Raw genomic sequence first — 26,733 nt, 5'->3', positions numbered from 1 at the left:
GCAAGGATATTTGGAGCTGCCTAGAATAAGTTTTTTCTTATACCAGATAATAAGTATGGGTGATCATCATCCTTGACCGTTAGCTCACATCTCGCCCAAAATAAGGCATTAGGGCTCAAAGAGCAAATAGAGATGGCACTTTAAACATCTGCATCATGTTACTTATAAAACACAGGTCATGAATGGCTTTTAAATTGTGTATGTATCAGGTTCTATAGGAAAAGGGGGGATTGTGTAAGAACATATTAAAGGGGACAGTCTTAAGTAAATATTACAACTTGGTGTGCCTTGTTCATCACAAAGATTAGTAATTATTTTGTTTTTTAAGAATGTTTTGAGATAGTTATCTTAAAACACTTTACTTTGCTTATTCAATTTCTAAAGTACTTACAACATACCAGGCTCCACAGAGTCAAGTGAACTGTCTCTGCCTTGAAGGAGCTTGCAGTCCAATGAGAAGGACCAGCAAATGAATCAACAGGTCTACCAAATGGGAATAATGACCCAGTGTACAGTCCTTTAGGCCCTCAGTGATTGCTGAGTGACTGTTCCAGTTTCCTCCTACCGAGGAAAAGATCTGTATGTTGAGGCAGAACTTGTTTCAGTTGAACGAAGATGACTTTGGTCTTGGTACCAAGTAGCGGGCTCACAAGCAAGAGAGTCAGCACGCCTTTTCTGTGAAGGACCAGCCACGTTAGACTCCGCGAGCCATGCAGTCTCGGTTACAACCATCGTTCTCAACTCTCCTTAAACAGCATGAAAGCAGCCGCAGACAGGATGTAAGCAAGCACGGCTATGTTCCCACAAAAATTCACATTTCCTAACTTTGATGTGTCACAACCCATTTGATTTCCACCTCTCCACCATTTAAAAATCCTTTGCTGACAGCCCATAGTTTACTTGGAACAGAAGGAAAGGGAGGCTTCTTGGTTAAACAAGGCAATGGCTAACCTTTGGTCTTTCCATGTTTGTTTTCTTGGTCTCATTTAGGAGGAAGGCCTAATTCAGGCATTAGTCCTTATTGGATAGGTCAAGATGACCAGAATTGTTATTTTCATCCAAAGCCTTGTCTTCAGTAATTTAAAATGCTTCTAATGCCAGTTTTTATGCTAAGCAGCACATGGAATATTACATTCAAAAAGCCCTGCCTGGGTTGTTCAGTGGGTTAAGCCATTGCCTTTGGCTTGGGTCATGCTCTCAGGGTCCTGAGACCCTGAGGTCCCCGCGTCAGGGTCCCGAGTCAGGCTCTCTGCTCAGCAGGGAGCCTGCTTCCCCCTCTCTCTCGGCCTGCTGCTCTGCCTACTTGTGATCTCTCTCCCTCTCTCTCTCTCTCTGCCAAAGAAATAAATAAATAAAAATATTAAAAAAAAAAATGAAGTAGTAACTAGAACAGAATTTGTATACAAATGAACGAATCAAGAATAAAAAATTCTGGAAAAATGCTTACTCTCCTTTCTACTCTTCAACTTTGTTTTATATCTAAGATTCATTTCTTTCACAAAGATTATAAATGTAAATTCATCTGTATAGTCACATATTTTTATGTAAAATAAAACAGTACCCTCACAATTCCACATGTTCTTAAAACTACTGCTAAATTCTGTCCTGTTGGTAAGGTTTACTATTAGGCAGTTCACTAACCCTGTGGGATAGGAGCAAAGTCCTTGTTCTTGAATTTTTTTTATTGTTAAACACATCAATCAAGGTAAGTACAAAAATATTTATTAAAAAAAATACAGTTGTACTTCGATGAGTTGAAAGTTCCAGGAGCTTTTCTGTTCCCATGTCACTAAGCCCTTGATTTTTCACATTAAGGGGGGAAAGAAAAAAAGCCAAGCATGTTAGTTGAAGCAACTTTTTCCCAATCACGATCACATTATTGATCCTCTGCATAAAAATTATGTGAGGAGCCACTGTGTGATGGACCTTGGCTTTGAGAGGTATTCTATGGACTGCTGCCTTGATGGGAAGTTTCTGTGTTCATTCAACACCTCTGTGTTACACGGTCTTCCTGTGGGGTGGGGATAAAGCAGAAAATACCTTATTTGCTGCTTGAATAGGACCATTCAAGGGTGCAGGGCACAACTACCATGTTTTAAAACCTGAATGCAGATTTCCTTATGAATTCTAAAAGCACAGTGAAGATAGGGTTTTCTGTAAATCAATATTCTGCATCAAAAAGTCCTTTTCCTGTACCCTAGTGCCTGCTTGCTTCTAAATGAACAACTACAATCACACCTCAACAAAATAGAGGAAAAGGAAATTAAGGTAGCCTCCATATTATATCTTAATATTCACTGGGAGAGAATTATGTTCAGTTGCACAGTTGCTGGTGTGTATTGTGTTTATGAACAAGTTGACATAAAAATGAAAGATTCTCCTGACCAGTGCCTATAATTATGATGGCTTTTCCTCAAATATGCATATATAGTTGCAACCATCCTATCAAGAAGGTACAGTAAATGTCCTAATCAAAAGCATGCCTCTGTACAAATACTTAGTAGGTAAGGTATGTTATTTATAGTCTTGAAAGGCTTTTGGATTTTAAAGAAAAGAGCCCTTACTTTTGAGAGTTCTTATTTTGATGTGCGGTCTCTCTGTTGTATCATTTTCTTAATAATCGAAATTCTTATGTTTAACTTTGAAATAATGTTAGAGGCAAAAAAACTGTCTTGGCACCCCTTATTCCCATTCCTCTTTAGTTTTAAAAGAGTTCAGGTGCCTGCTCCAAAGTAGGACTAGCTCTCCCTCTCCAACCTCTTAACCTCTCCCATAGCCAAAGAGTTATTTTGGAAAATGAAGTGTTTTGATTTAAAAACCACCATACTGGGGCACCTGGGTGGCTCAGTGGGTTAAACCTCTGCCTTCGGCTCGGGTCATGGTCTTGGGGTCCTGGGATTGGGCCCCATATTGGGCTCTCTGCTCGGTGGGGAGCCTGCTTCCCTCTCTCTCTCTCTGCCTGCCTCTCTGCCTACTTGTGATCTCTCTCTCTGTCAAATAAATAAATAAAATCTTAAAAAACAAACCACCATACTCTGCTAAATGAACCAAAACTAGGATGAGGCATAAACAAATGATGATTAACAAAATTTTAAGCAAAATGGGTGGAAAATACACTGAAAAAAAAATTTTTATTTTAAAGATTTTTAAGTAATCTTTACACCCAAGGCGGAGCTCGAATTCACAACTCTGAGATCAAGTCACATGCTCCACCATCTGGTACCCCTGAAAAAAGTCATCTATAATAAATACTTACACAACCATATCAAGCTTTCTCTGTCTTTTCCATACCTTTGTATTAAAAACTTGAGACTTATTCTCAACTTCCAAGCTTTGTGCATCACTATCTGCTCCAACCGTATCCATAATATTGCTCCCACAATTCTGTGTGTTATAGCCACTATCCATCTGCTAGGAAAGAGGAAAAAACACTAAGGATAACACTGCAAACTAACTCAGCCACAAAATTAGAGGAACTCATATCTAAGTAAAATTAAAAATATTTATATAAAATGTATTTCTAAAATTATATATTCACATAAAATACAAGTTAATAGTTATATATATAAAATAAGTAGTTATATATATAAAATATTTAAGTGAATCACTATATACTACCATTCGCAAGTAAACAATGTACTATTTAATATTCATCATAATGAAATTTAAAATACAGAACTATAAAAGGTAGTTCTATACAGAACTGGTTGTTCTTCAAAGTTGTCACTGTATTACACCATTCCTTTTGATAAAATACATCTTGTTGTGTCCTTTGTAATCTGTGAGCAAGCCATTATGAACTTGCTTTCCTGTTACTTTCACACCCGTTAGATAAAAGTGAGGATTACAATAAAACTCGAAGAAGCTCTCACTTCCCGAAATTGATAAAACTAACTGAGCTAGGAAATAAATGGAAATCTGCCATTTCGCTTTCCCAAGCCCAAGCTCCTTAAACCATGCTAGACCCCAGCTACAAATATATACACTCACGTCCATCCGCCACCCCTTGGTCCCCTATAAAAGTGGAAGGGTTAGTTGTGTTAATCCTCTTACCAGAGCTCTAGATTCTATCCCATCTCACAGACCTCAGTTCCCTAATGTATAAAATTCATTACTATTTTACATATTATATTTATTCCATCTGCTGTAAGGCATAATGAGGATTAGATTCTAACTGTAAAACCATAAAAAACTCTTAATCTCACAAAACAAACCTGAGGGTTGCCGGGGGCAGGGGGGTATGGAGAGGGTGGTGGGGTTATGGACATAGGGGAGGGTATGTGCTATGGTGAGTGCTGTGAAGTGTGTAAGCCTGACGATTCACACACCTGTGCCCCTGGGCTAATAATACATTATATGTTAATTTAAAAAAAGATTCTAACTGTAAAATACTCACCCTGATCTCTGATACATGAAAAGGATACATAATTGATACCTATTATTATTAATTATCCTGCCCAATTTCTAGTTTTCTTTGTTCTTTTTACTCTTCTCCCTCTCAAATATGCTAGTTCCTCCCATCTAAAGTAAAAACAAAGTTAAAAAACTACAAAAAGATCTTGGACTTTAACGTTCTTTTCTAGCTATGATAACCCTTCCCCTCACAACAAAGGTTCTTCAAACAGTTATCTACACATAATTTTTCACTACTTCACCTACTTTACCCTCCACTTTTCATCACTCTACCCTGACGTTGTTCACTCACCAAATTACTTCCGTTATTAACTCAACAGCCACTTTTTAAGCCCTTGCTCTTACTTTCACAGCACTAACCATTCTTTTGTTAAGATATTACATTAACACTATGCTTTCCTCAGGTCTCTCTCTCTGGCTGGTCCCTCTCAGTTTCTTTTGGGGGCTCTGCTTCCTTTAACAAACTCTTGACTTTTCCTCAGAGTTCCAAATATCAAATGGCTTGTGTTCTCACTTTATACAGTCCTTCCGGTTGAACTTACCTATACATTAATTCTGTTTTCATTCCAAACATTTAACAAGTAGCTATTGCACATAAGTTCTGGGATAAACAAAAACATACATGACTGCTCGATAAATGGTCTGACTGGAAAGAAGGCAAAGTGTACATGGAATTATGAAAGCATATAATGAGATCTAGCTTGGCTAGTGTGATCATGGAGGGCTCCTTTGAGGAGGTGATTATTAAGTTGTGAACTAAAAAACTAATAGGAGTTAACTAGGTAAAGTGGGAGAGATAGGAATTCTAAGCTTTGTGGGGGAAAGGTTATTCATTTAAAACTCTGGAAAGCTAATGTGACTGAACAAAGAAAATAAAGGGAAACAAAATGAAGCTGACGAGTAAGGTAAAGGTCAGACTATTGGATGTTTTGCCAGCCATGCTACAGATTTTTAAATTAATACCAAAAGCAAAAACAAAACAACCCCCTCTGCCCACAAAAGGCCTTAGAAGTTAATGATGCACCAACAAAAATGAGATAAAAAATATAGCGGAAGGATTTTTAAAAATTGGAGAATTACAAGGAAATTCCAGAAAGAAAAGAGAAAGTGAGAGAGGAGAAATCTAAGATATTATTCAAAAAAAAAAAAAAAGATCGAAGAGGTGAAGGGCATGAGTTTACAGATCGTAAGGCTCTGCTAAATGCCCAGTACTATGGACAAAAAGATACCCATGCCAAAGAATCGCTGAAATTTCTGAACACTGTAGACAAAGAGAAGATCTTATACATGTCCAGGGGTGGGTAAAAAGAGACCATATACAAAAGATTAAGTATTAAAAATGGTTTCAGATCCCTCACCAGCAATAATGAAATAGAACCAATGAAACAATGCCTTCAAAGTCTGAAGGACGATTATTTCCAAACTCTCATGTGAGAGAATGAAGAATACATGATCAGACATGCAATATCTAAAATATGTACTCCTTTTCACAAAGCTTCCAGAAAATGTGTTCCAGTAAAATAAGAGGTAAACCAGGAAAGAGAAGAATGGAATTCAGAAGACAGAAGACAGAACATAGGAAAGATGAAGAGAATTCCCATTGTGAAGGGACATTCTGGGATGAGAGCTTGTACCGCAGTTGGAAGCTAACAAGTCCACAATAAAGCAAGTCAAAAGGCCCTGAGAAAATATGGCTATCTTCAAGTGGTTAGAAGTTGCCTTTGTGGTAGGAAAATAAGAATGTCTGAAGTTTCTAAACTATCAAATGCTCTACCAAAGGTAAATACTATTATGATATGGCCCAAAGCGTCAAACTGAAACTGACTGGTAGATACCACAGACAGCATATTTTATAAGAGAAGCCCGAAAATGGATTCTATTCCCCTGTAGGCACTCAAGCACAGAGTGGATGACAATTTAGTAGTGATAGAGGCTTCCGATGGGTAGTTGAGTTAGATGATTAAAGTGTATTTCAATGAAAGCATTTTGATTCTTTTATAAATGTTCTGGGAAAAAAAAAAAAAGTAGTGAGGAAAAGTTAATACCTTGAAGGCTAAGTTTGATGTAAGTGCTTTTTCACTTAGGAACCAAATTTAGAAGCTAACAGATATAAAAGCGATTCTAGTCTATTTTTCTGAGCAACGACCTTAAAAGTCACAAGAGACAATATAGACATAAAAACATGAGCAGATGATTATATTTAATTTTGGGTCATTTAGAATCCTCCTGTGAGTTTCAAATTTTAGCATTCTGAAAAGGTGGGAGGGAGAATTATGATGGAAGAATTAAATAACTGACTACCTATAATGTGGTCGGAAAAGCACCTGACACACTGAAACATCACATTCGTGTCAGCTATTACCATGAGTCAGTACAAACTCAGATTCAAGAACTTGAGCTCTAAAGCCATACATACTGCAGGATTCAAATCTTGGCACCACTACTTGCTACCAATGAAGGTAATTTACTTAACCTCTCTGACCCTCAGTTTCCTCATCTGTAAAATGGGGATAAGTGTCCATCTATTTCACAACAGCCCTGTGAAGATTCAATAAATTAAACACATGTAAAATACAGTGAATGTGGGACGCCTGGGTGGCTCAGTGGCTTAAGCCTCTGCCCTCGGTTCAGGTCATGATCTCAGGGTCCTGGTATCAAGTCCCGCATTGTGCTCTCTGCTCAGCAGGGAGTCTGCTTCCCCCTCTCTTTCTGCCTGCCTCTCTGCCTACTTGTGATCTCTCTGTCAAATAAATAAAATATTTAAGAACAACAACAAAAATACCAGTGAATGTGAATATTAAATATGCACCATCAGTCCCAATTAAAAGAAACTAACCCTCTTAGTATCATCATGTACTGATACTTTTAAAAAGTTATTTAATACTCCAGTCCTCACATTTAACCCATCTTCTTAGTATAACCTCAGAAAAAGAAAGAATAAGGGAGAAAGTAAAGGACTCCAGAATATTAAAATTTCTTACCTGAATGTTACTGTTTTCACAAGGAATGACACTGCTCTCCGCAAGAGGTGACATGCATATATGAGAGTTTTCAATACTGAAGGCAATCCCATTCACAAAATCAGTGATGGGCAAACTCCCATTATCAACCGGCTCCTTAATCCAAGTGTTCTCATCTGCTATTTCTATGGGATCAACCATATCCACAGTGTTGTTCTCTTTCTCACTTTCAACATCCTGCAACAGTGCTAATTCTTTCTCAGAAGTGCTGGACTGATTCTGTGTAATAGACACGGCGGTCACTACCAAACGTGCGCCATGGGCTGCAGTGTCACTCTTCGCCTGCCGCAGGGGTACTCCACCTGTGTCCATGGCTGGTGACGAGGCATCTGCGCAAGGAAGATTCAGCTGATCTTCTTCGTCTTTCCCGTGAGCCTCAAGAGCAAAAGGTATCCGAATCAGGGACGTCCGACACTGAGTACCACCTGTGCACATCTCGAGTCTCATGGGAGACCAATTCTTAATTGGTGAGCAGCCATCTATATAAGGACTTCTGATGCATGGATTAGTAATTCCATTAGAATGTGCTATTCCAGACGAATTATCAGGGGAATGAAAAGTAAACTTTCTTTGTTCTAAAAGATTGAAAGGGAAAAATTCCATATAAGAACATGCAAATGGAAAAGACATTACTAAGGTTTTAATGACCGAAAAACTGGATTTCTAGAACATTGTACTATTTACTGAAGTGAAGTTTTGGTGTTAAAAAAGAACAGCACAAATGATTGTGTCTCAATAAGTAGGATAAGACTCTTCAAAAAGAATTCCTCTGGCACTTGCTTTTAATTAAAAAAAAAAATTTATTCTCTGAGAATTATTTCCTCATAAATAATATTGCTCCGATAGTAATAGTGCTCATATACAAAGAAGATACTGGACAAATCAGCAGAGAGCTACAAGTTAATAGCTATACCTGGTAAATGAAGGAGGTAAATACCTTGCAAAAACAGTATAAGCAATGTTAAAAGGCATGCAAAAAATTGTAATATTTGCAATAAGAAAGAGCTTAACAATGATAATCAAAATGGTAAAGGTGCTTTAAAATATAATGCTTCTTATAACTTCAATGGCTTAACAAAAACAGAAGTTTAAAAAAAAGGGCAAGGGCCCAGAAACAATCCTCCCAATGGCAAATAAACATGAAGTGGTCAGCCACACAAACAATAAAAAAATACAGAAGTTAAAGCAATAAGAAAGAAGTTGTTTAACAAAAACAGTGAAGTATGAACTAAGAATCCCTCTCCTCAAATAAAGGGCCAATAAATATTTGGAAAGAGTTCAACAGCATCATAATCAAAGACACAAAAATGAAAGCAGTAAGAAACATTTCTGTAATATAACAAATTAAGAAACATCACTAAGAATGGTAATACCAATGCTTCTAAACAGGAGAAACTGGCTTTCTTACAAACGACTGATGAAAATTTCAACTGATGCAACCTTTTATGAAGAAAATTTGACAAAATTCATCAAGATCCTTAAAAATGTTCACCCCCTTTGACCAAATAATTCTACTTCTGAGAATTTAAACTAATGTACAATATAGTGTATAAACAAAAATAATTATTTTAATAAAAAATTAGAAATAAGGTTCATCAGTGGTTGAAAACAAATGATACATCTGTGATCAATGATTAAAAATCACTGTTTCATACAATAATAAATGATTTGAATGACCTATGAAAATGTTCACAGTACAATTCTTTGTGAAAAAAACAGACCACTTGGGGTGCCTGGGTGGTTCAGGGGGTTAAAGTCTCTGCCTTCTGCTCAGGTCATGATCCTGGGGTCCTGGGATCAGGCCCTGCATCGGGCTCTCTGCTTGGCGGGCAGCCTGCTTCCCCCATCTCTCTCACTGCCTGCCTCTCTGCCTACTTGTGATCTCTCTCTGTCAAATAAATAAATTAAAAACAAAACAAAACAAAACAAAAAACAGACCACAGAACTATGGTGTGTGTGTCTATCTCCTCATAAAAGTACACATGTATTTATGCAAAAAAATACATATATATATACATAACTAACAAAAGTAGTTTTCAGGTTTCCAATTTTATTATGAATAACTTTTAATTTTTTCAAAAGGAGTTACAATTTTTTTTCTAAGAAACTAACACATTGCAAAAAGAAACACGTAAATTTCCACACACTATATTCACCTTAAAATCTGACTCAAACAAATATATCTTTACAAAATATGAATACCTGATTACCAAATTCTGAAAGTACAGGTCAGAAGGCACACAGAAACAAACTTAACTCTAAATTTGCCATCTTTCTTTGATTCCCTTTACAAGAACACTTGATATAAATACTGCTAATCAGATGGCTGGTGTTTAATACTAGAGTAGAACTTTGTTGAGAATTCAGGTTTTGAAGGTAAATTGTTCCTTTCGTTTAAAAAAAAAAAAAAAGCCAGTTTTTAAATTTTTGAAGATCAGTAATCATTTAGAAGCTCTACAGTTGGAACAAATTAAAAAAGAACATCTTTAATAACAAATGTTGGTAAACATAAAAATTGAAATTAGATATTTTCTTAGGAGACATACCTGAGAGTGGAGTCTTTCCTATTTGAAATGCAATTGGTGAGAAAGTGGGTGAAGTAAGAGGTGAAGGGCTGGTAATACTTCCCAAGCTGTATTTTTTTGCACTGTCCTGAATAGGGCTGGAAGAAAACTGCCCCTGTGATAAAAACAAAATTATACTATTCTCTTTCTCAATTTGTTATAGCATATGCTATTTACTTTCTTCTTCAAAACACATTTACAAAGTAGGTTCATAAAAACTTTGGTCATTCACCAAAAGGCAAAGCATCTTATAATGAGAACAATTAGGAAGACTATTAGAAACATTTTGAAATAGAGTATGTTGGTTAAAATAAAATATAAATGCCGTGTTTAAACAAACCATTCTATTTCATAGGAGCAGCTATTTATAAGCACCTTTAAATTAGATTACTCAATTAATGTCAATCCAGTTGTGGTGTACTGAAAACCTTACTTAGTTCAGAAAACAACTTACACTGAAATTCCTTGAGAATCATGATTAATCTGATCCTGTATACATCTAAATATAAAAATGGAGTCTCGGGGCGCCTGGGTGGCTCAGTTGGTTAGGCAACTGCCTTCAGCTCAGGTCATGATTCTGGAGTTCCTGGGATCGAGTCCCACATCGGGCTCCCTGCTCAGCAGGGAGTCTGCTTCTCCCACTGACCTCTCTCCTCTTATGCTCTCTCTCATGCTCTCTCTCAAATAATTAAATAAAATCTTTAAAAAAAAAAAAATGGAGTCTCACCGAAACATTCCTGACTAATGACAAAATGTGAACTAGGCTAGCCCTCATGAGATATAAAGTCCAAAGGCAACCATTCAATCCCTGAGCACAAAATGAGCGTCCAGGTCCATCTATAGCCAACTACACAGCACACTTCAAGCACAACTTCTTACCGAACTTGGTGTCTGCACAGGGCTCCTACACCGTACAGGAGATAAATCTATCGAATAAAAAACCTCCAGTGAGGCTTGAGCACCACCGCAAGGACTTCTGGGAGAAGCTGGAGGTAAGGAGTCAGAAATACTTCCGTTGCCATCTAAAAACAGCTTTCTTCTGAGGGATGAAGAACTGAGGTTTCCAGGAGACTGATCTGAAAATTCATCAGCTCTAAAATAGTCACCTATATTTAATAATAACAGAAGTAAAGACAAAAGTAGTCATTTTCAAGAGCAATTATTCTTCAGTTATGTGATTTTTTTAAAAAACAGCATGTAGGGGCGCCTGGGTGGTTCAGTGGGTTGGGGCCTCTGCCTTTGGCTCAGGTTGTGGTCCCGGGGTCCTGGGAATGAGCCCCGCATCAGGCTCTCTGCTCGGTGGGGGGCCTGCTTCCCCTCTCTCTGTCTCTGTCTGCCTCTCTGCCTACTTGTGATCTCTGTCAAATAAATAAATAAAATCTTTGAAAACAAAACAAAAAACCCAGGATGTACTATTTATTTGAATTTTGTTCAAAAAAGAGGGCAAAGTTTAATTGCATATGTGACGTTTGAAATCTGAAATTACTCCTTTTATGAATACTTCATTATTAGGGTAGGTAAACCAGTAAGATGTGCTGATGAGTAGTTTATGTCTACAGCAAAATTCATTATGACAAAAGGCTAATCAGGCCAAGTTAAAGAAAAAGAAAGTTTAGGACTATATCCCCACTTCTTTAGAAAGAGACACTGCCACCTACTTCCATTTACAAAAAGCCATCAAAACAAAACCTTCTGTCTAAGTTATTAAAGGTTTAAACAAATACAATACTTACCTAATACATTTTCTAAATTAAAATCCACAGGAAGAGACAGCAATGTCTGACAAGCAGCTGGAAACAAGCAGATAAATAAATACAAACATGGATAAATCAATGCAAGCATATTACATGCAATTTACCATGTGCTTCCCAATCAACCATCTCCCCATGATGTTCCAGCCAAATTGAATTATTTCATTTATGCATTCTATTAAAAACATGTCACCCTTCTATAAGCAGTTTGCCACCCCTTCCAGCTCTGACATAAACCTGTTAGTGGTAAGAGTTAATTTCTGGTTGTACTGCTGGCTCTGAAAAGAAGCCCATCTCCACAGCTGACCCCCGAACAACATGGATTTAAACTGCATGGGTTTACTTAAATGTCCATGTTTTTCAATAAATACAGTACAGTACTGTATAAATGTAGTTTCTCTTCCTGAGGATTTTCTTAACAGTTTCTTCTAACTTACTTTATTGTAAGAATACAATACATAATACACGATGTACAAAATACCTGTTAATTGACTATGTTATTAGTAAGGCTTTCAGTCAACAGTAGGCTACTAGCAGTTAAATTCTGTGGGAGTAAAAAAGTTATATAGGGATTTTTGAGTGCATGGGGGCTGGTACCCTTGGCCCCCATGTTGTTCAAGGGTCAAGTGTATTTGGGTATAGATATCCTAAATATTCACGAATTTTCAGAAAAATGCTTTCCAACATCAGAAATCGACTCACATGCTTCAAATAACAATAACAACACACACACACACTACTGCTATTTCTAAAACATGGAGGGACATATGTATTCTAATTTTTTTGAAAAAAGCTCTCCTATGGTTCATTCATAATTAAATAATTTTGATTTCAGAGTAAAGTGTTATCACAAAGACTGAATTTAAAATCAAATGTAGCTTAATGTGGAACATTCTTCAGTTCAGATTATATTCATACTCACCATTGCTTTTCTCAGAATGGATGGTCAGTTTTCGTCCAATCGGAGATTCACTAGTTATATTAATACCTATAAAACATTTTAAGTGTCAAATCTTACATTTTATATTCTCCATATACTTTAAGGGTGACCTTTTCCAGAGTAAAAAAAAAAAAAAAAAAAAAAAAAAGGTGAAAACTTTCATTTTATAACAGTTTAAAAATAAGTATCTGCACATATAATAATTTGGCATGCTTCTGCTAGTTTTTTAAATTTTGAAGAAGCACAAAGATAAAATTTGAAGAACTACCACAGCAAATAAAGAGGCACAAATAGGGGCGCCCGGCTGGCTCAGTGGGTTAAGCCGCTGCCTTCGGCTCAGGTCATGATCTCAGGGTCCTGGAATCAAGTCCCGCATCGGGCTCTCTGCTCAGCCAAGAGCCTGCTTCCCTCTCTCTCTCTCTGTCTGCCTCTCTGCCTACTTGTGATCTCTGTCAAATAAAAACCCCTGCAAATATTGTTTTTAATTGAAAATTAATGACTACTAAGTTTTGTAACTTGAAAATCATGAGATTAAAAAAAAAACCACACAGGGGCGCCTGGGTGGCTCAGTGGGTTAAGGCCTCTGCCTTCGGCTCAGGTCATGATCCCAGGGTCCTGGGATGGAGCCCCACATGGGGCTCTCTGCTCAGCAGGGAGCCTGCTTTCTCCTCTCTCTCTGCCTGCCTCTCTGCCTACTTGTGATCTCTGTCAAATAAATAAATAAAATCTTAAAAAAAAAAAAAACCACACAATGACAAAAATGACTAATATAAACAAAATTAAAGGAAGGAAAAGGCAAGGAGACAAAAAACAAACAAAAATGCCAGAAAGCTTAAAGAGCATTATAGAATAAAGTCTAATAACCTAATAAACTTAAGTAAATGGGTGAATGAGTAAGTGGGTGGTGGGTAAATAAAGTATCCTAGTAAATAATGTCAGAATGAGTAAAAAAATAAATAAAAATCCTACATTTGAATGCTTTCTTTACTGTAAGCAGTGTGACCTATAAAGCAAATGTAACCAAGGCACTCTGCTGCAGAAAACCCTACCACGTCCTTGATCTTCAGGCTAGAGTCCAAATACCTCATCATCGCAGAAAGCCCTTCAAAACCTTGTCTGTCTCTAGCACAGTTGTTCTCCAACTAAACACTATTTATTTGAGCACCATAAAGAAACCAGGTTCTCTCTCACATTTAGCTATTTCTCATATTATTTTGACATTCCTCCCTCATTTGCTTAGTCTGGTTAATTAGGTCTCAGCTGAAATTATCTTCTACCAGCATGCCTTCCCTGACCTCCTTAGATCAGAAAGACACCAACTGCAACATTACTATGCTTCTTAACTCTATTGCAAGTGTTTCCTTGGTTGTTTCCTCCAGGAAGGACTTAAATAAGCTTAAAACACAATCAAATGAGGAAAAAAAAAATGTATGCACTTGATTACATCAAAATAAAAATTTCTTTGCAATCAACAGCATCAAGAACAAAAATGGCATACCTATGACAGAATGGGAGATGATATATGAAATGTTTAGAACCAATATAACTTTGCTAAACAAGGTGTCTTAGAAATTACCAAGATTAAAAAAAAAAAAGACAGCAACTTCAATAAAAATATAACCAATAAATTATAAATACCTATTTTATAAGAAAGGAAATTTCAAGGACCAATTAGTATATAAAGAAATGAAAATTTCAACAATCATTTAGACTGTTAAACAACCCATCAGGAATTGATCAGATAAAGGGCTAGTATCCAAAATCTATAAAGATCTTAAAAAAGCAATAAATCCAGTCAAGAAATGGGCAGAAGACATGAACAGACATTTCTCCAAAGAAGATATACAAATGTACAACAGACGCATGCAAAAATGCTCAACATCACTCATCATCGGGTAAATACAAATCAAAACCACAATGAGATACCACCTCACACCAGTCAGAATGGCTAAAATTAACAAGTCAGGAAACGACACATGTTGGCAAGGATGCGGAGAAAGGGGAACCCTCCTACACTGTTGATGGGAATGCAAGCTGGTGCAGCCACTCTGGAAAAACAGCATGGGGGTTCCTCAAAAAGTTAAAAACAGAGCTACCCTATGACCAGCAATTGTACTACTAGGTATTTACCCTGAAGATACAAATGTAGTGATTCAAGCATACAATGTTCATAGCAGCAACATCCACAATAGCCAAACTATGCAAAGGGTCCAATGTTCAATGACAGATGAATAGATAAGGAAGATGTGGTATATATGTACAATGGAATATTACTCAGTCATCAAAAAATGAAATCTTGCCATTTGCAACGATGTGGATAGAACTAGAGGGTATTATGCTAAGTGAAATAAGTCAATCAGAGAAAGAATTATCATATGATGTCACTCATATTTGGAATTGAAGAAACAAAACATAGAAGCATAGAGGAAGGGAGAGAAAAATAAAACAAGACAATATCAGAGGAGACAAACCAAAAGGGACTCTTAATCATGAGAAACAAACTGAGGGTCACTGGAGGGGAAGTACGTAGGGGGATGAGGTAACTGGATGTTGGGCATTAAAGAGGGCACATGATGTAATGAGCACTGGGTGTTATATACAACAGATGAATCACTGAACTCTACTTCTGATACTAAATAATACACTGTATGTTAATTAATTGAATGTAAATAAAATTAGTTTTAAAAAAGGAAAGGCAAGCATTTGAAAGCTGGATAATGCCAAGTGCTGGCAGGGATGTGGGGACGTAGGAATCCTAGGCACTGCTGGTGGTCACGTAGACGGTGCAGTCATTCTGGAGAAGGGGGCTACTATATAGTCAAAACAGGTAAACACAGTCTATATGCTAGGAATTCTCAGCCTATGTGTATATGCCAAAGCAATTCTCATTCATGTCCATAAATAGAAACACATGAGGATATTCACTGAAGCACCTCGCTGCACAAGTATGAATAATAGTAAAAGTTAACAGAATAAGCCACTGGGAATAAACCAAAGCATTTCTGCCTTTGCCTACCAGTAAAAAGACCACATAAGAAGGTAGATTCACCTGTTCAAAAATCAACGTGAAAGGAGTTGGGGGAAAAAACCAGTGTCAATGAAAATGTCACTCTGGATAGAAATTTTAGATCTAGGAGAGACAACTACGTAGTTCACCTCCTTTATTTTACAAGCTGAGGTCTAAAGAGACTGAATAATTTGATCAAGATCACCCCTATAGAGTGATATATATAAAGTATACATATAAAGCATATATATATATATATAGAGAGAGAGAGAGAGAGAGAGAGATTGGGAGGAGCAGGAGGTCTCCAGTTCAGGTCTCCATCCACTACTGCATGCTACCTTCAGTTTGTTGTGGCTGAGAACAGACTCCAACTGAGAACGTCTAGTTGTGAATCCAGTTTCTACCACTTTTATTCTCTGTCATCCTGAACAAGTGCTTCAAACTTTCTAAAACTAGATTTTCTCATCAAATGAGGCCCATAAGAGTACCTTCCTCAGGTGAGCTGTTATAAGGAATTACTGAAAGCACTTAGCACTGTCTGGCATATGGCAAGTGCTCAATCCATTTTACCAATTAATTGTGTTTTTGATAAAGAATGGAACAGTCCTTCTTACGCTGAGAGCATAATTAATGTATACTATATAGGAGAGTGGGCAATTTCACTGAAATGTACAAGTGAAATACACAAGTGATACTTGAACACTGCTCACAACTCAAAGGACAGTGAGAGCAAATAAAAGATAACCATTTCCTGAAGGCAGAAAAATAAAAGACTACTGGCTTGTCCTTCAATTTCCTTATTAATTTGTATATAATCAGCTACATTATACTGCCCTAGAGGTCAAGTGTCCACATTTCCTCTGCCTTTATAAGAAATCAGCATATTAGCAAAAAGCAATTTAAGAACTTCATTTTAAATATTAACCTTGAAAATCAGGCAGAAATCACCAACAACTCAGTTCTTGATTCAGTACCAACTATTTTTGCATCAGTGGATCCTCTATCACCATCATAACTGATATTCACAATGGTCATGAAGAAAAAGTTAAATTCAGAATAAAACAGCCAAAAGTAAGAATTCTGTACATTTTATTCACATTTTCAGTTGTAACCTCTAAACAGTTTTTTGTTGTTGACACACAATGTTATATTAGTTTTATGTGTACAAAATAGTGATTTGACAACTCTATACCACTCTGTATGTTATGCTCTGCTCATAAGTGTAGCTACCCTCTGTCACCATACAGCGCTATTACAATATCACTGACTATATTTATATTCTCTATGCTGTGACTTTTATTCTCATGACTTGTTCATACTTGGAAACCAGACCCTTAAAAGGTTAAATCATCTGGTATCCAGAAATCTAGCATGTATCTTTATCAAAGCAGAAAAGCTGACACTTCACTATATATTGCTTTACATTCACTACGTTTTACGACTATATGATTTTTACAATTTTTATTCATATGATTTTTAGTACACTCACATTTACTGGAATGATACTCTGAAAGCTGTTTCCCTTCATGATCAGTCCAAGGAGAGGGTACAATGACATCTTTTGTGAAAAACTAGAAAAATTAAAGTCATACAATTAGGCATAATTTCCCCTCAAATACAAACAAGTACCCATGTTATTTTCAAAAAATCATTAAACATGTTACACAGACTTTATAGTAACATTTAAAAATTTTAATACTTAAAAGCACAAATGACCAAAAGTAAAATAGAAGAAATATAAAGTATAAATAAAGAGAAATGTTAATACTTCAACCATTGAAACTTAAAACTTGCAAATTAATCTAAGGGCATTGATCATAGAGAAATATTTTTAATTCCTCCCAATTTTGGGAGGGTGGTGCAGATAACAAAAGGGAGGATGAAGAGGAAAGCAATAAATGGAAATAGATGTATACAAGCAAGTATGAATGGTGTGCTGGAAAGGGCTTATCCTGGCTCTCAAGATCTAATTATTAAATTTTCAGGAATTTTATGCATCACTTGTTAAAGTCAATGCTAAAAACTTGTAAACTTACAATATATAAAACAAAAAGGTAACAAACGTCCTAACTCATTATTCGCTAATTACTGAATACTTCCCAATATCCATGCTCTTGAGATTCATAATGGCTTTTGCATCAGCATGGTAGGACTCCCACATAACACTGTGGGCTGTGGCACTTCCTTTACCATTGGGTAACATCCCAGCACTCACTTGAAACTAGCCATGGCTGGGTATTTACATTAGAGATAGCAGCAATCGCTAGAAATCATACTCCTCCTGCAAACAGAGGGCTAGCTGTTAAACCAGTACACCAGTATACTCAAATGGAGATAAGAGCATTTGGATAAAGGTCTTTCCTTTTTTCATTCCAGATATAAAATAAAGTCTAACACAGTATTTTTCCATTCCCTCTCTCTGTTTTGGAAGGAACTCAAAACATTTTCTTTTCTTCCCCTTCCTTTTTTTTTTTTTTTTTTTTGGAAATGTGGGGCTTGAACACACAATTCCAAGATCAAGAGTCATCTGTTCTAAGGATTGAACCAGCCAGGCATCCCCAAAACATTTCCTTTATATTTCGCTATACATATGGTAAAGAACAATTTCCTTGACACAAGGAAAGATGTAAAAGAAAAAGGGGGGAGGGGGCAGAGATTATGATAAGTACAATTTCTGGAAAAAAATATAAAGGACCCACCAACTAACAAAGCAATATATTTAGTTCACTCAAAATGAGAAACATATAAATCCAAATTAACAAGATGAAATTTTTAAAGTGATAAGAATACAAATTAAGAAGCTGAATAATAACCAGTATTGCAGGCATGAGAAAACAGCAAGTATCAGAACACACCCAGGAGTAAAAACTGCTATAATCTTTTGGGAGGGCGGTATGGCAAAATTTACCAAAACTGAGAACACAAAGCTTCTGACTTAGCAAGTATGTTGCCATTACACAAAGATATATGTACAAGTGTGTTCACTGAAGCATTATTTGTGATAGCAAAACACCAAACACAACCTATATATCTATCAGTAGGGGCTGAGTTAGGTTATGACACATTCATTCAAAGGAATACTATGCTGTTACTAAAAATCAGTATGTGTTAATAATAATAAAAAAAAACTATGAAACATTATTAAGCAAAAAAGTGAGATGCAAAACAATATGAGAATGATGATCCTATTTGTTAAAGATCATTTACTGTTATATACATAAAATTAATCTGAAAGTATAAATGTCACATAGTTACTTTTAAGAAGAGGGGAAACAAGTTCTTCATTTTCATTTTGTAATTTTTCTTTGAAGTCTAAATTTTGTTTTCTTTTGACTATGCACATATTTATTCTTTCAAAAATTTATATATTTGAAAATATTTGTTTCTGATCATTAACTTGTTTCTGATACACTGACCCTAATTTTCCCTCTGACTTCATTTTCTTAAATTTTCTGCTGAATTTCCCTTCAAAGTTGAGGACTCTAAAGGGAAGGTATATTTTCTAAAATGTTGGGAAATGTGATCCAGTGTGAGAATATTCAACTGTGGTGGAAACAAGTGATTAGATCAGAATGAAAATTCTGAAGTTACTACATAAAGAAGTTTGGGAGGAGTAAAGCACATGCAATGGTTTTTGAAGAAATATGCTATATCTGAAACACAAGCCAACACTAGAAAAATAAGTGCAGGAGGGGCCAGAGCATCATTTAATCTCTACATAGTCCATAGTGGAAGTCTTCTGGGATGTAGAAGAGCCAAATATAGCTAAGGAATAGAGATGGGTAGAGGGGGCTAGCAAGGGAAAAAGGAAAAACAGATGTTGCCATGACATAAAGATTTTCTGGGCAATAATTAGATAGATAAGCCTGGCTTGCACTCTGAGAGGAGATTATCAAAGGAGCAAAAAGTGAAAAACTTAGTTTATTATTTTTATTTAAAAATAAAAACACCCTACATTTCAAATAAACTTTTTAATATGTTTTAGTAAGGTATTTTATTTCATGAAATATATTCTATGTCTTAAAAATTCAAAGCATTAACAACAAGAGATAAAAATATTGTTAATGCCAATCTCGATTTTCAAGGTCTGAAAAGATTCAACTATCTCTACATATAAGCTCCAAGATGAAACAGAAGTTTGTGCTCATCTGTATGCTGAAGGCACAAGGAAGAGACAAATTGGCTAGACCCTGAGAATGAAAAGATAAATAAAGCATAACACTGGCCAAAAAAAAGAATGTAGTATAGGGAAAAGAAGCACTAAACCAAATCATTACAGTGTCACAAGAGCACTATGACAGGCGCTGGCAGAGCTGAACAACATCGGTTTTATGGGAGCACAGAAGGGCACCAGAGACAGCTGGGGACAGGCCAGGCTGGTGGCGATCCGGAAGAGTAAAGGATTTGAAGGAAGTCTTCCTAAAAGAGGTGACATGCACGCAGAATTGATGCTTAACTGGCTTTATGATCAGTAACAGTTTTAAGTTACCTCTTCAATGGCTTTTTGTCTTTTGTCTTCCACATCTTTATCTATTCTATACAGAGATAAAGAAGAAACATAACCATGCCATTACTTCAGCTGATTGAACATTTAAAATAATAAGCTTTCAAAGAAATAATTTCCTTCTGTTGAAAACTGGCAAATGTTAGTCTTATTTTAAGAGCAAAACTGGTATCTTATCACATTCAGTAAATGACAGTGTTTAGGTATTTGGCACTGTGCTGTTAGGCTTACCTCCCTCTTTTCCATTCAGTTTGAATGGAACAGTATTTTCTGTTAAAGGGCTTACATTGATAAAATTTTTAAATTACTATTAACAACATAAAGTAATTTGAATAAACTTTGTCCTTTAACCATCGTAAATTAAGAAGTATTTCATTCCACAGAAATCTAAAAATTGTCCAGATTCTCTTTCTTCAGTTATAGCAAGCTTATCATAGCTATAATTTTAGATTCAACTCTTACTCTGAAATAGAAGAAAAGAAACTATCACCCTTACAGTTCTGAATAAAGAAGAAAAAATATTAATTATGAAATAATGACAATATAGAATTCTGTCCAAATGATTTTTTTCCCACTTTGATACAACATGCAATTACAACAACACAAACTTATCAGCTACAAGATTTAACATAAAATATTGGTCTCAAGCACAAGGCATAGATTTGCCAAGGACTAAGCAGCTAGCCTTGGAGGACCACTTCAATCTATCCCAAGGAAGATTATTTGCTTTCTGTTAATAAATTGGTAAAATACTTCTTCTTCTTCTCACAATTCAAATGATTGTCTCTCAAAATGTTTCACATATGTATTTGTGGCTTTAACAAACCTTATGTGAGAATGTATGTTTCACAAATTAAAATCAAATGAATTTTTCAAGTAAGGGAATGAAGAGAAAATACGCTACAATGATAATCCATATATCTCAGCTTGAACAACAGCCATTTTGGGGACAAATAACTCAGTTGTATCTCATGCACTTAAGCCAGCTGAAAATAACAGTGCATAATAATAATAGCATATAATATTTAGTAAGCTCTGATTTAGTATCACCTCATTCAGAAACATTTTCTGCTTCATCAGAGGGACTTTAAGAACCTGAAATATTCAGGCAATTGCTAGCAGCACTGAAAATCAGTGTAGACAAATATTATAGAACCTGATCATGGAGGGTTCTCAGAAGTCAAGGAGGACAGAGTACCCCGATCATTACATCAAAGAACACTAGCATGACGCATACCCGTTACAGGAATACCCTGAATGGATCCTGAGTAGGGGACGGCCTTTTCAGGATCGCTCACCTTCCGTATGGACAGACTCATTTGTTTACACCCATCTGCCTTACAGTTATCATTTTTTTATGTGGAGCAGTAATATACAGTGGGAAGCACTGAAATTGGAAACTCGGATTAGATAGGAAGAGACACTAGAAGTCACTGCTTGTTTCTAAGAATGAATCAGAATGTTTTGTTGAGAATGTACTCACTATCCATCAGGGAAGCTGTAATCATTTACTGAATTACATTAGTTAATTAAAATTAGGGTCTTTCTCACTCTTTTCTCCTCTTTTGTATTACAAATCTACCTACTGAAATACACCAGTCACCCATTATTTTGGACTGACAACACATGTACCTTGGGACTAAAAATTAAAAGCTGGTCACACCAGTGTTCAATTATTTCAAATATTTAAAACATCAGACTATACAACTGACATCAACAAGAATCCCCCAAACTATTAACAAACACTGTGACTTATAATTACAGATTACAGTAATATGTAATCAAAAGCTAGGTCTGTTCCACTGAAGAAGTGCAAGTTCTCCCTACATTGGACATCATCAAGCAGACTGCCACCAGTCTGAGGCACACCAGTGCTTGGAAATCTACGTAACACATCAAAAAGTTAAGGCTGCTCTGATTAATAGATTGACTTCAATACAATGTAGTTTAGATTTCCTAAGGCTGTTATATCAAAGCTGGGTGATATCTAGAAAAGCTCTCTCTGTTGCTAATGAATACCCTTTCATTCAATGTGCTTTTGAGATTTTAGGCTTCCCCAAACATAGATGGCAATGAAAGAGCATTTTGCTTTACCCCATACCACCAAAAAATAAAAATAAAAAAATTCAGTGGGAGAAGCCACAATCATGTAGAAAGGTACAAATTTCAAAATATTCTTCCCTCTACCAAGTACTGGAAAGCACAGCTATCCCATAATCCCATTAGTAGCAGAGAAAAGTTAACTCTTCCAAAAAAAAAAAAAAGATTCCTACTAAGGTTTAGAACTGTTTGCAAGGGAATCTCTTTCTGGATATAGTTCTTTGAACTCACTCTTCATTTAGATACAATAAATCTGTCTTAGAATTTTTCCTCCCTGATATCTTTACATATAAATATATCCAAACTTTGGAATTTCCCAACTCTCTTCATTTAAGAATATCTTATTATACTTAGATACAAAAAAGGAAAACTTACCGAGAATGACTTAAGTATAAAGCTTGACGATGAATGTCTTCTGGGTCTATTTCTACAGGATTTATTACAGCTAGTTGATCAATAGACCATCTAAATTTCCCTGGAGTCTTAACAAAAGAAAGTGAACCTATGAGTAAAAGCAAACTAAAATAGTTCATCAAAATGCTAACCAATGTCAGCTTTGGAAATAATGTGACTGGTTATAATGCAAAAGTATTTCAAACCTTGTATTTTAAAATTTGTCTTTACTTTGGATATTTTGGATATTTTAAAATACAGTCCAGTAAGTTGATTTAGTGTGATTTGATTACCATTATGGTAAGTGGTAATCAAATCACACTAAATCAACTTACTGGACTGTATTTTAAAATATCCAAATCTTCCATCTGGGTGATTTTTGTTTTTTTTTTTAAACCATTTTTTTTTAAGATTTTATTTATTTGTCAGAGTGAGAGAGAGAGAGAGAGAGAGCGCAAGTGCATGTGCACAAGCAGGGAGTGGCAGGCAAAGGGAGAAGGAGGCTCCCTGCTGAGCAAGAAGCCCAATGTGGGACTTGATCTGAGCCAAAGGCAGATGTTTAACCAACTGAGCCACCCAGGCGTCCCATGTGGGTGATTTTTAAAATCATGTAATAATGGGAAAAAAATCACAGGAGAGTATAAAGATATAGAAATTCGGGGCGCCTGGGTGGCTCAGTGGGTTAAGCCGCTGCCTTCAGCTCAGGTCATGATCTCAGGGTCCTGGGATCGAGTCCCACATCGGGCTCTCTGCTCAGCAGGGAGACTGCTTCCCTCTCTCTCTCTCTCTGCCTGCCTCTCTACTAGTGATCTCTCTCTGTCAAATAAATAAATAAAATCTTTAAAAAAAAAAAAAAAGAATCATTAAAAAAAAAAAAGATATAGAAATTCCTCATCAGTTAAAGAGAAATTGCTCATCCGTGATGCAACATACCAATGTAAAGGTAAAAATCTCTTATTAGAGTTATCAAAGTTCTTTACTCTAAGAATGAACTGAAGTCTTAAAAACAGAAGTGCCTACAAAAGCTCATAAAACAGTTGATCCTTAAAATAATTATGAAAATGGTAATCACAGCTGCTTTTCTGCATTCAACTATCCAACTGAACCAAAAATTTACCCAAATCCTAATCTGTAATTCCGAATGCATTTTTAATAAAATCAGGCTTAAAAATCCAACATTCCACACATTCTGGCTTTGAGGATTATGTTGCAGCTAATATATTTATTCTAGATTACCAGATAACTAAAATTTAATACAGTTCAATCAAAAATCATGAGGTCAGATTTATGACAATATCAAGTGCGTAACTGTAAAACTTTACTTGCTCTTAGTTTTAACAGATACGAAAGCATAGCATAAACAGCAATGCACTTGGCAGTTTTTCTAAGTAATTTACTAGGTTAAAAGATCATATACTTCAAAAGAACTCCAGTGTAGCAAATAACAATAAAAATAAGCTAAAGCTATAAAGTCTTCCCTAATCGCCAAAAGAGCACTTTCCTTTCCATATCACCTTTGATCACCTTAACCACTAATACCACATACATTGCTTTGAAGTTGTTAGATTAGTTATGTCTTTTCCTTTAGAGTATATGTTGGCTTCTTTTTATACAACTGCAAGCTAGAGCTGGGGGAAATCGGAGGGGAAGACAAACCATGAGAGACTCTGGACTCTAAGAAACGAACTGAGGGTTTTGGAGGAGAGGGGGTGGGGGGCTGGGTGAGCCTGGTAGTGGGTATTACAGAGGGTATGTATTGCATGGAGCACTGGGTGTGGTGCACAAACAATGAATTTTGGAACACTGAAAAAAAATAAAGTTTAAAAAAAAGAAAAATTTAAAAATTATTATTTTATGACATGTGAAAATTACACAACCATGTTTCATGCTTTTCCTATTGCCTATGGCTGCTTTTGTGATACAAGGCAGAGGTGACTAGTTGTAACAGCAACAAGATGACCTGCAAAGCCTGAAATATTTACTGTCTGGCGCTTAACAGAAGAAGCTTGCTGATTCCTGCATTAGAATACAAGCTCCTTGAGGGGCGCCTGGGTGGCTCAGTGGGTTAAGCCACTGCCTTCGGCTCGGGTCATGATCTCAGGGTCCTGGGATCGAGTCCCGCATCGGGCTCTCTGCTCAGCGGGGAGCCTGCTTCTCTCTCTCTCTCTGCCTGCCTCTCTGTCTACTGTGATCTCTCTCTGTCAAATAAATTAAAAAAAAAAAAAAAAAAAGAATACAAGCTCCTTGAGAGTTTGTGTCTAATGACCCTCACTACTTCTCTATGCCTAGTACTTTACCTAACACAACAGCATTCAAATAGATTTGCTGAATAAATGAGAATAGATAATTAGATGACACAGCTTCTCCTCAAATATATTATTAGTAAACATATCACCAATCATAGTATTTAGCTACACCCAGTTTCAGGATGTCAACACATTATCCACTGAAAGAAAAAAAAGAAAAATTCTAACTCAAAAAAAAAATCTACCTAACTTATATTTAGCCCAATCACTACACTATAGTGAACATTACAGCTAAAAGAGCACATTTCAAACATAGGTGCTCCAGGATAAGTTTCTCCCTTAAGTTCTGAAGAAAGATGTTTACATTTAAAATAATTTGTATATACTAGTCAAGAATAACTTACTGGTAATTTCGTTGATTTAAAAACAGAAGGACTGGAGAGAGTTTGTTCATGGAGATTAGAATAATCACCAGGGCTTTCAAAAGGATTCAAAACTGGGATCCTTCCTGGAGTTTCCGGTGTTATCTGCATCCTTGATTCTTTGACATCTCCCATAGCAGAGAGAGAAAACTAAAAAGAAATAATTATGAACAATAAAACCACAAAGTTCTACATTGGTTTTGACAACTAAAATGTATTCAACAAACATACTTCGCAATAAATAAAATAAATAAATAAATAAATAAATAAAATCCTCAAAATCTAACGCTTTGGGGATCTTATTTATTTATTTTTTTACAGTTCACAAAGAGGCATCACATACATTTTCTAAAGTGATCCTTGAAATAAACTTAAAAGCTAGAGACGTACGCTATTTGTGATATCATTTTGCAGAAGACTTAGGCTCAGAAAGTTAAGTGGCACACCGGCAGCAGTCAACCACATATGAATAAGCTCAGGTCTGCTTTCGAGGCAACTAAAGGAGCAGACACAAAACTCTTCAACTAGAAGACTTCTACCTATAGTTTCTTTATTCATTACTGCAAGTCTCTAAAGACTTTGACCATCCTTCGGATATCCCAACAATTACCTATTAAACTACAGTTGCTAAACAACAATGACTTGTAGCAAGCAAATACGTGACGAGGAAGCTTGTGCACGCGTGTGTGTCTTCCACTTCAGCCCCGCTCAAAGAGAAGTGTGACTGATTAGACCTAGGAAATTAACCGCCTCCTTTGGTTGCCTCTCCTCAAACATCCTCTTTTCCGCTAAAAAGCCCAGGGTAGCACGCGAGACTGCATTACTTTCAGTCAAAGGCGGACAAGACTAGGGAGAAAGAATCTACTTCTTGGAAGGCTGAAGCATCTGGCTTCCTTGGGAGAAAAGAAGAGGTGGACACTCACGCCAGTGTCACTCCCAACCCCACACGATCACTGCTTGGCGCCCCCCACCCCATCCCCTTCCGCACCTATTCCCTCGCTGCTCCCATTCACCCCGGGGACAGCGGGCAGGTGGGTCAGGAGAAAGGAAAAGTGAGCTCTCCGGTTCAAAACAGGAGGAAAGGCCAGAGACGACAAAGAACGTACCTAGTGGTGTGTATAAAAAGGAAGCCCCCCAAATAGGCGACTCCTGGGCGCTCCCGAGGGGCCAGTCCAGCTCCCACGACAGGCATAGACTCTTTAACTCCCGGCTTCCGCGCTGTCTAAGGCCAACCAGGGCACGGGCCCTGAAGGGAACTGGCCAATCGCGTCGAACCGCTGTCCGCGAACCAACCAATGGCATCGAGGCCGCGTAGTAAGTTCGAATGGCAACTCCTCGCTTCGCATTCCGCGTAGAGTAACGAGGCTCCAAAT

The 26,733-nt window shown here is 36.6% G+C and overlaps 1 protein-coding gene across 4 annotated transcripts; it reads right to left on the bottom strand.

Moving 5' to 3' along the window:
• Positions 1-1,308: 1,308 nt before the first annotated feature.
• Positions 1,309-26,687, bottom strand: BORA (BORA aurora kinase A activator). 4 transcript variants are annotated; one of them, XM_047720119.1, is made up of 12 exons: positions 26,467-26,687; positions 25,343-25,510; positions 22,675-22,781; positions 20,185-20,230; positions 17,185-17,266; positions 12,671-12,736; positions 11,731-11,787; positions 10,877-11,103; positions 9,980-10,112; positions 7,395-8,008; positions 3,292-3,411; positions 1,309-2,011 (listed from the first exon to the last, which is right to left on the bottom strand). In XM_047720119.1, the coding sequence occupies exons 2-12, from the start codon at positions 25,493-25,495 to the stop codon at positions 1,985-1,987; spliced, it is 1,632 nt and encodes a 543-aa protein (XP_047576075.1). In that variant the 5' UTR covers positions 25,496-25,510; positions 26,467-26,687; the 3' UTR covers positions 1,309-1,984. The 4 variants fall into 4 exon arrangements, with proteins under 4 accessions (XP_047576075.1, XP_047576074.1, XP_047576076.1 ...); XM_047720118.1 differs by having other exon boundaries at positions 3,257-3,408; XM_047720120.1 differs by having other exon boundaries at positions 3,292-3,408.
• Between the last annotated feature and the right edge of the window lie 46 nt (positions 26,688-26,733).

Source organism: Lutra lutra, chromosome 3 (assembly GCF_902655055.1).
Source record: "Lutra lutra chromosome 3, mLutLut1.2, whole genome shotgun sequence".
In the NCBI taxonomy this organism is placed as follows: Eukaryota; Metazoa; Chordata; class Mammalia; order Carnivora; family Mustelidae; genus Lutra; species Lutra lutra.
The sequence above is the reverse complement of the archived record's forward strand: the minus strand, read 5'-3'. Positions and strand labels throughout refer to the sequence as shown.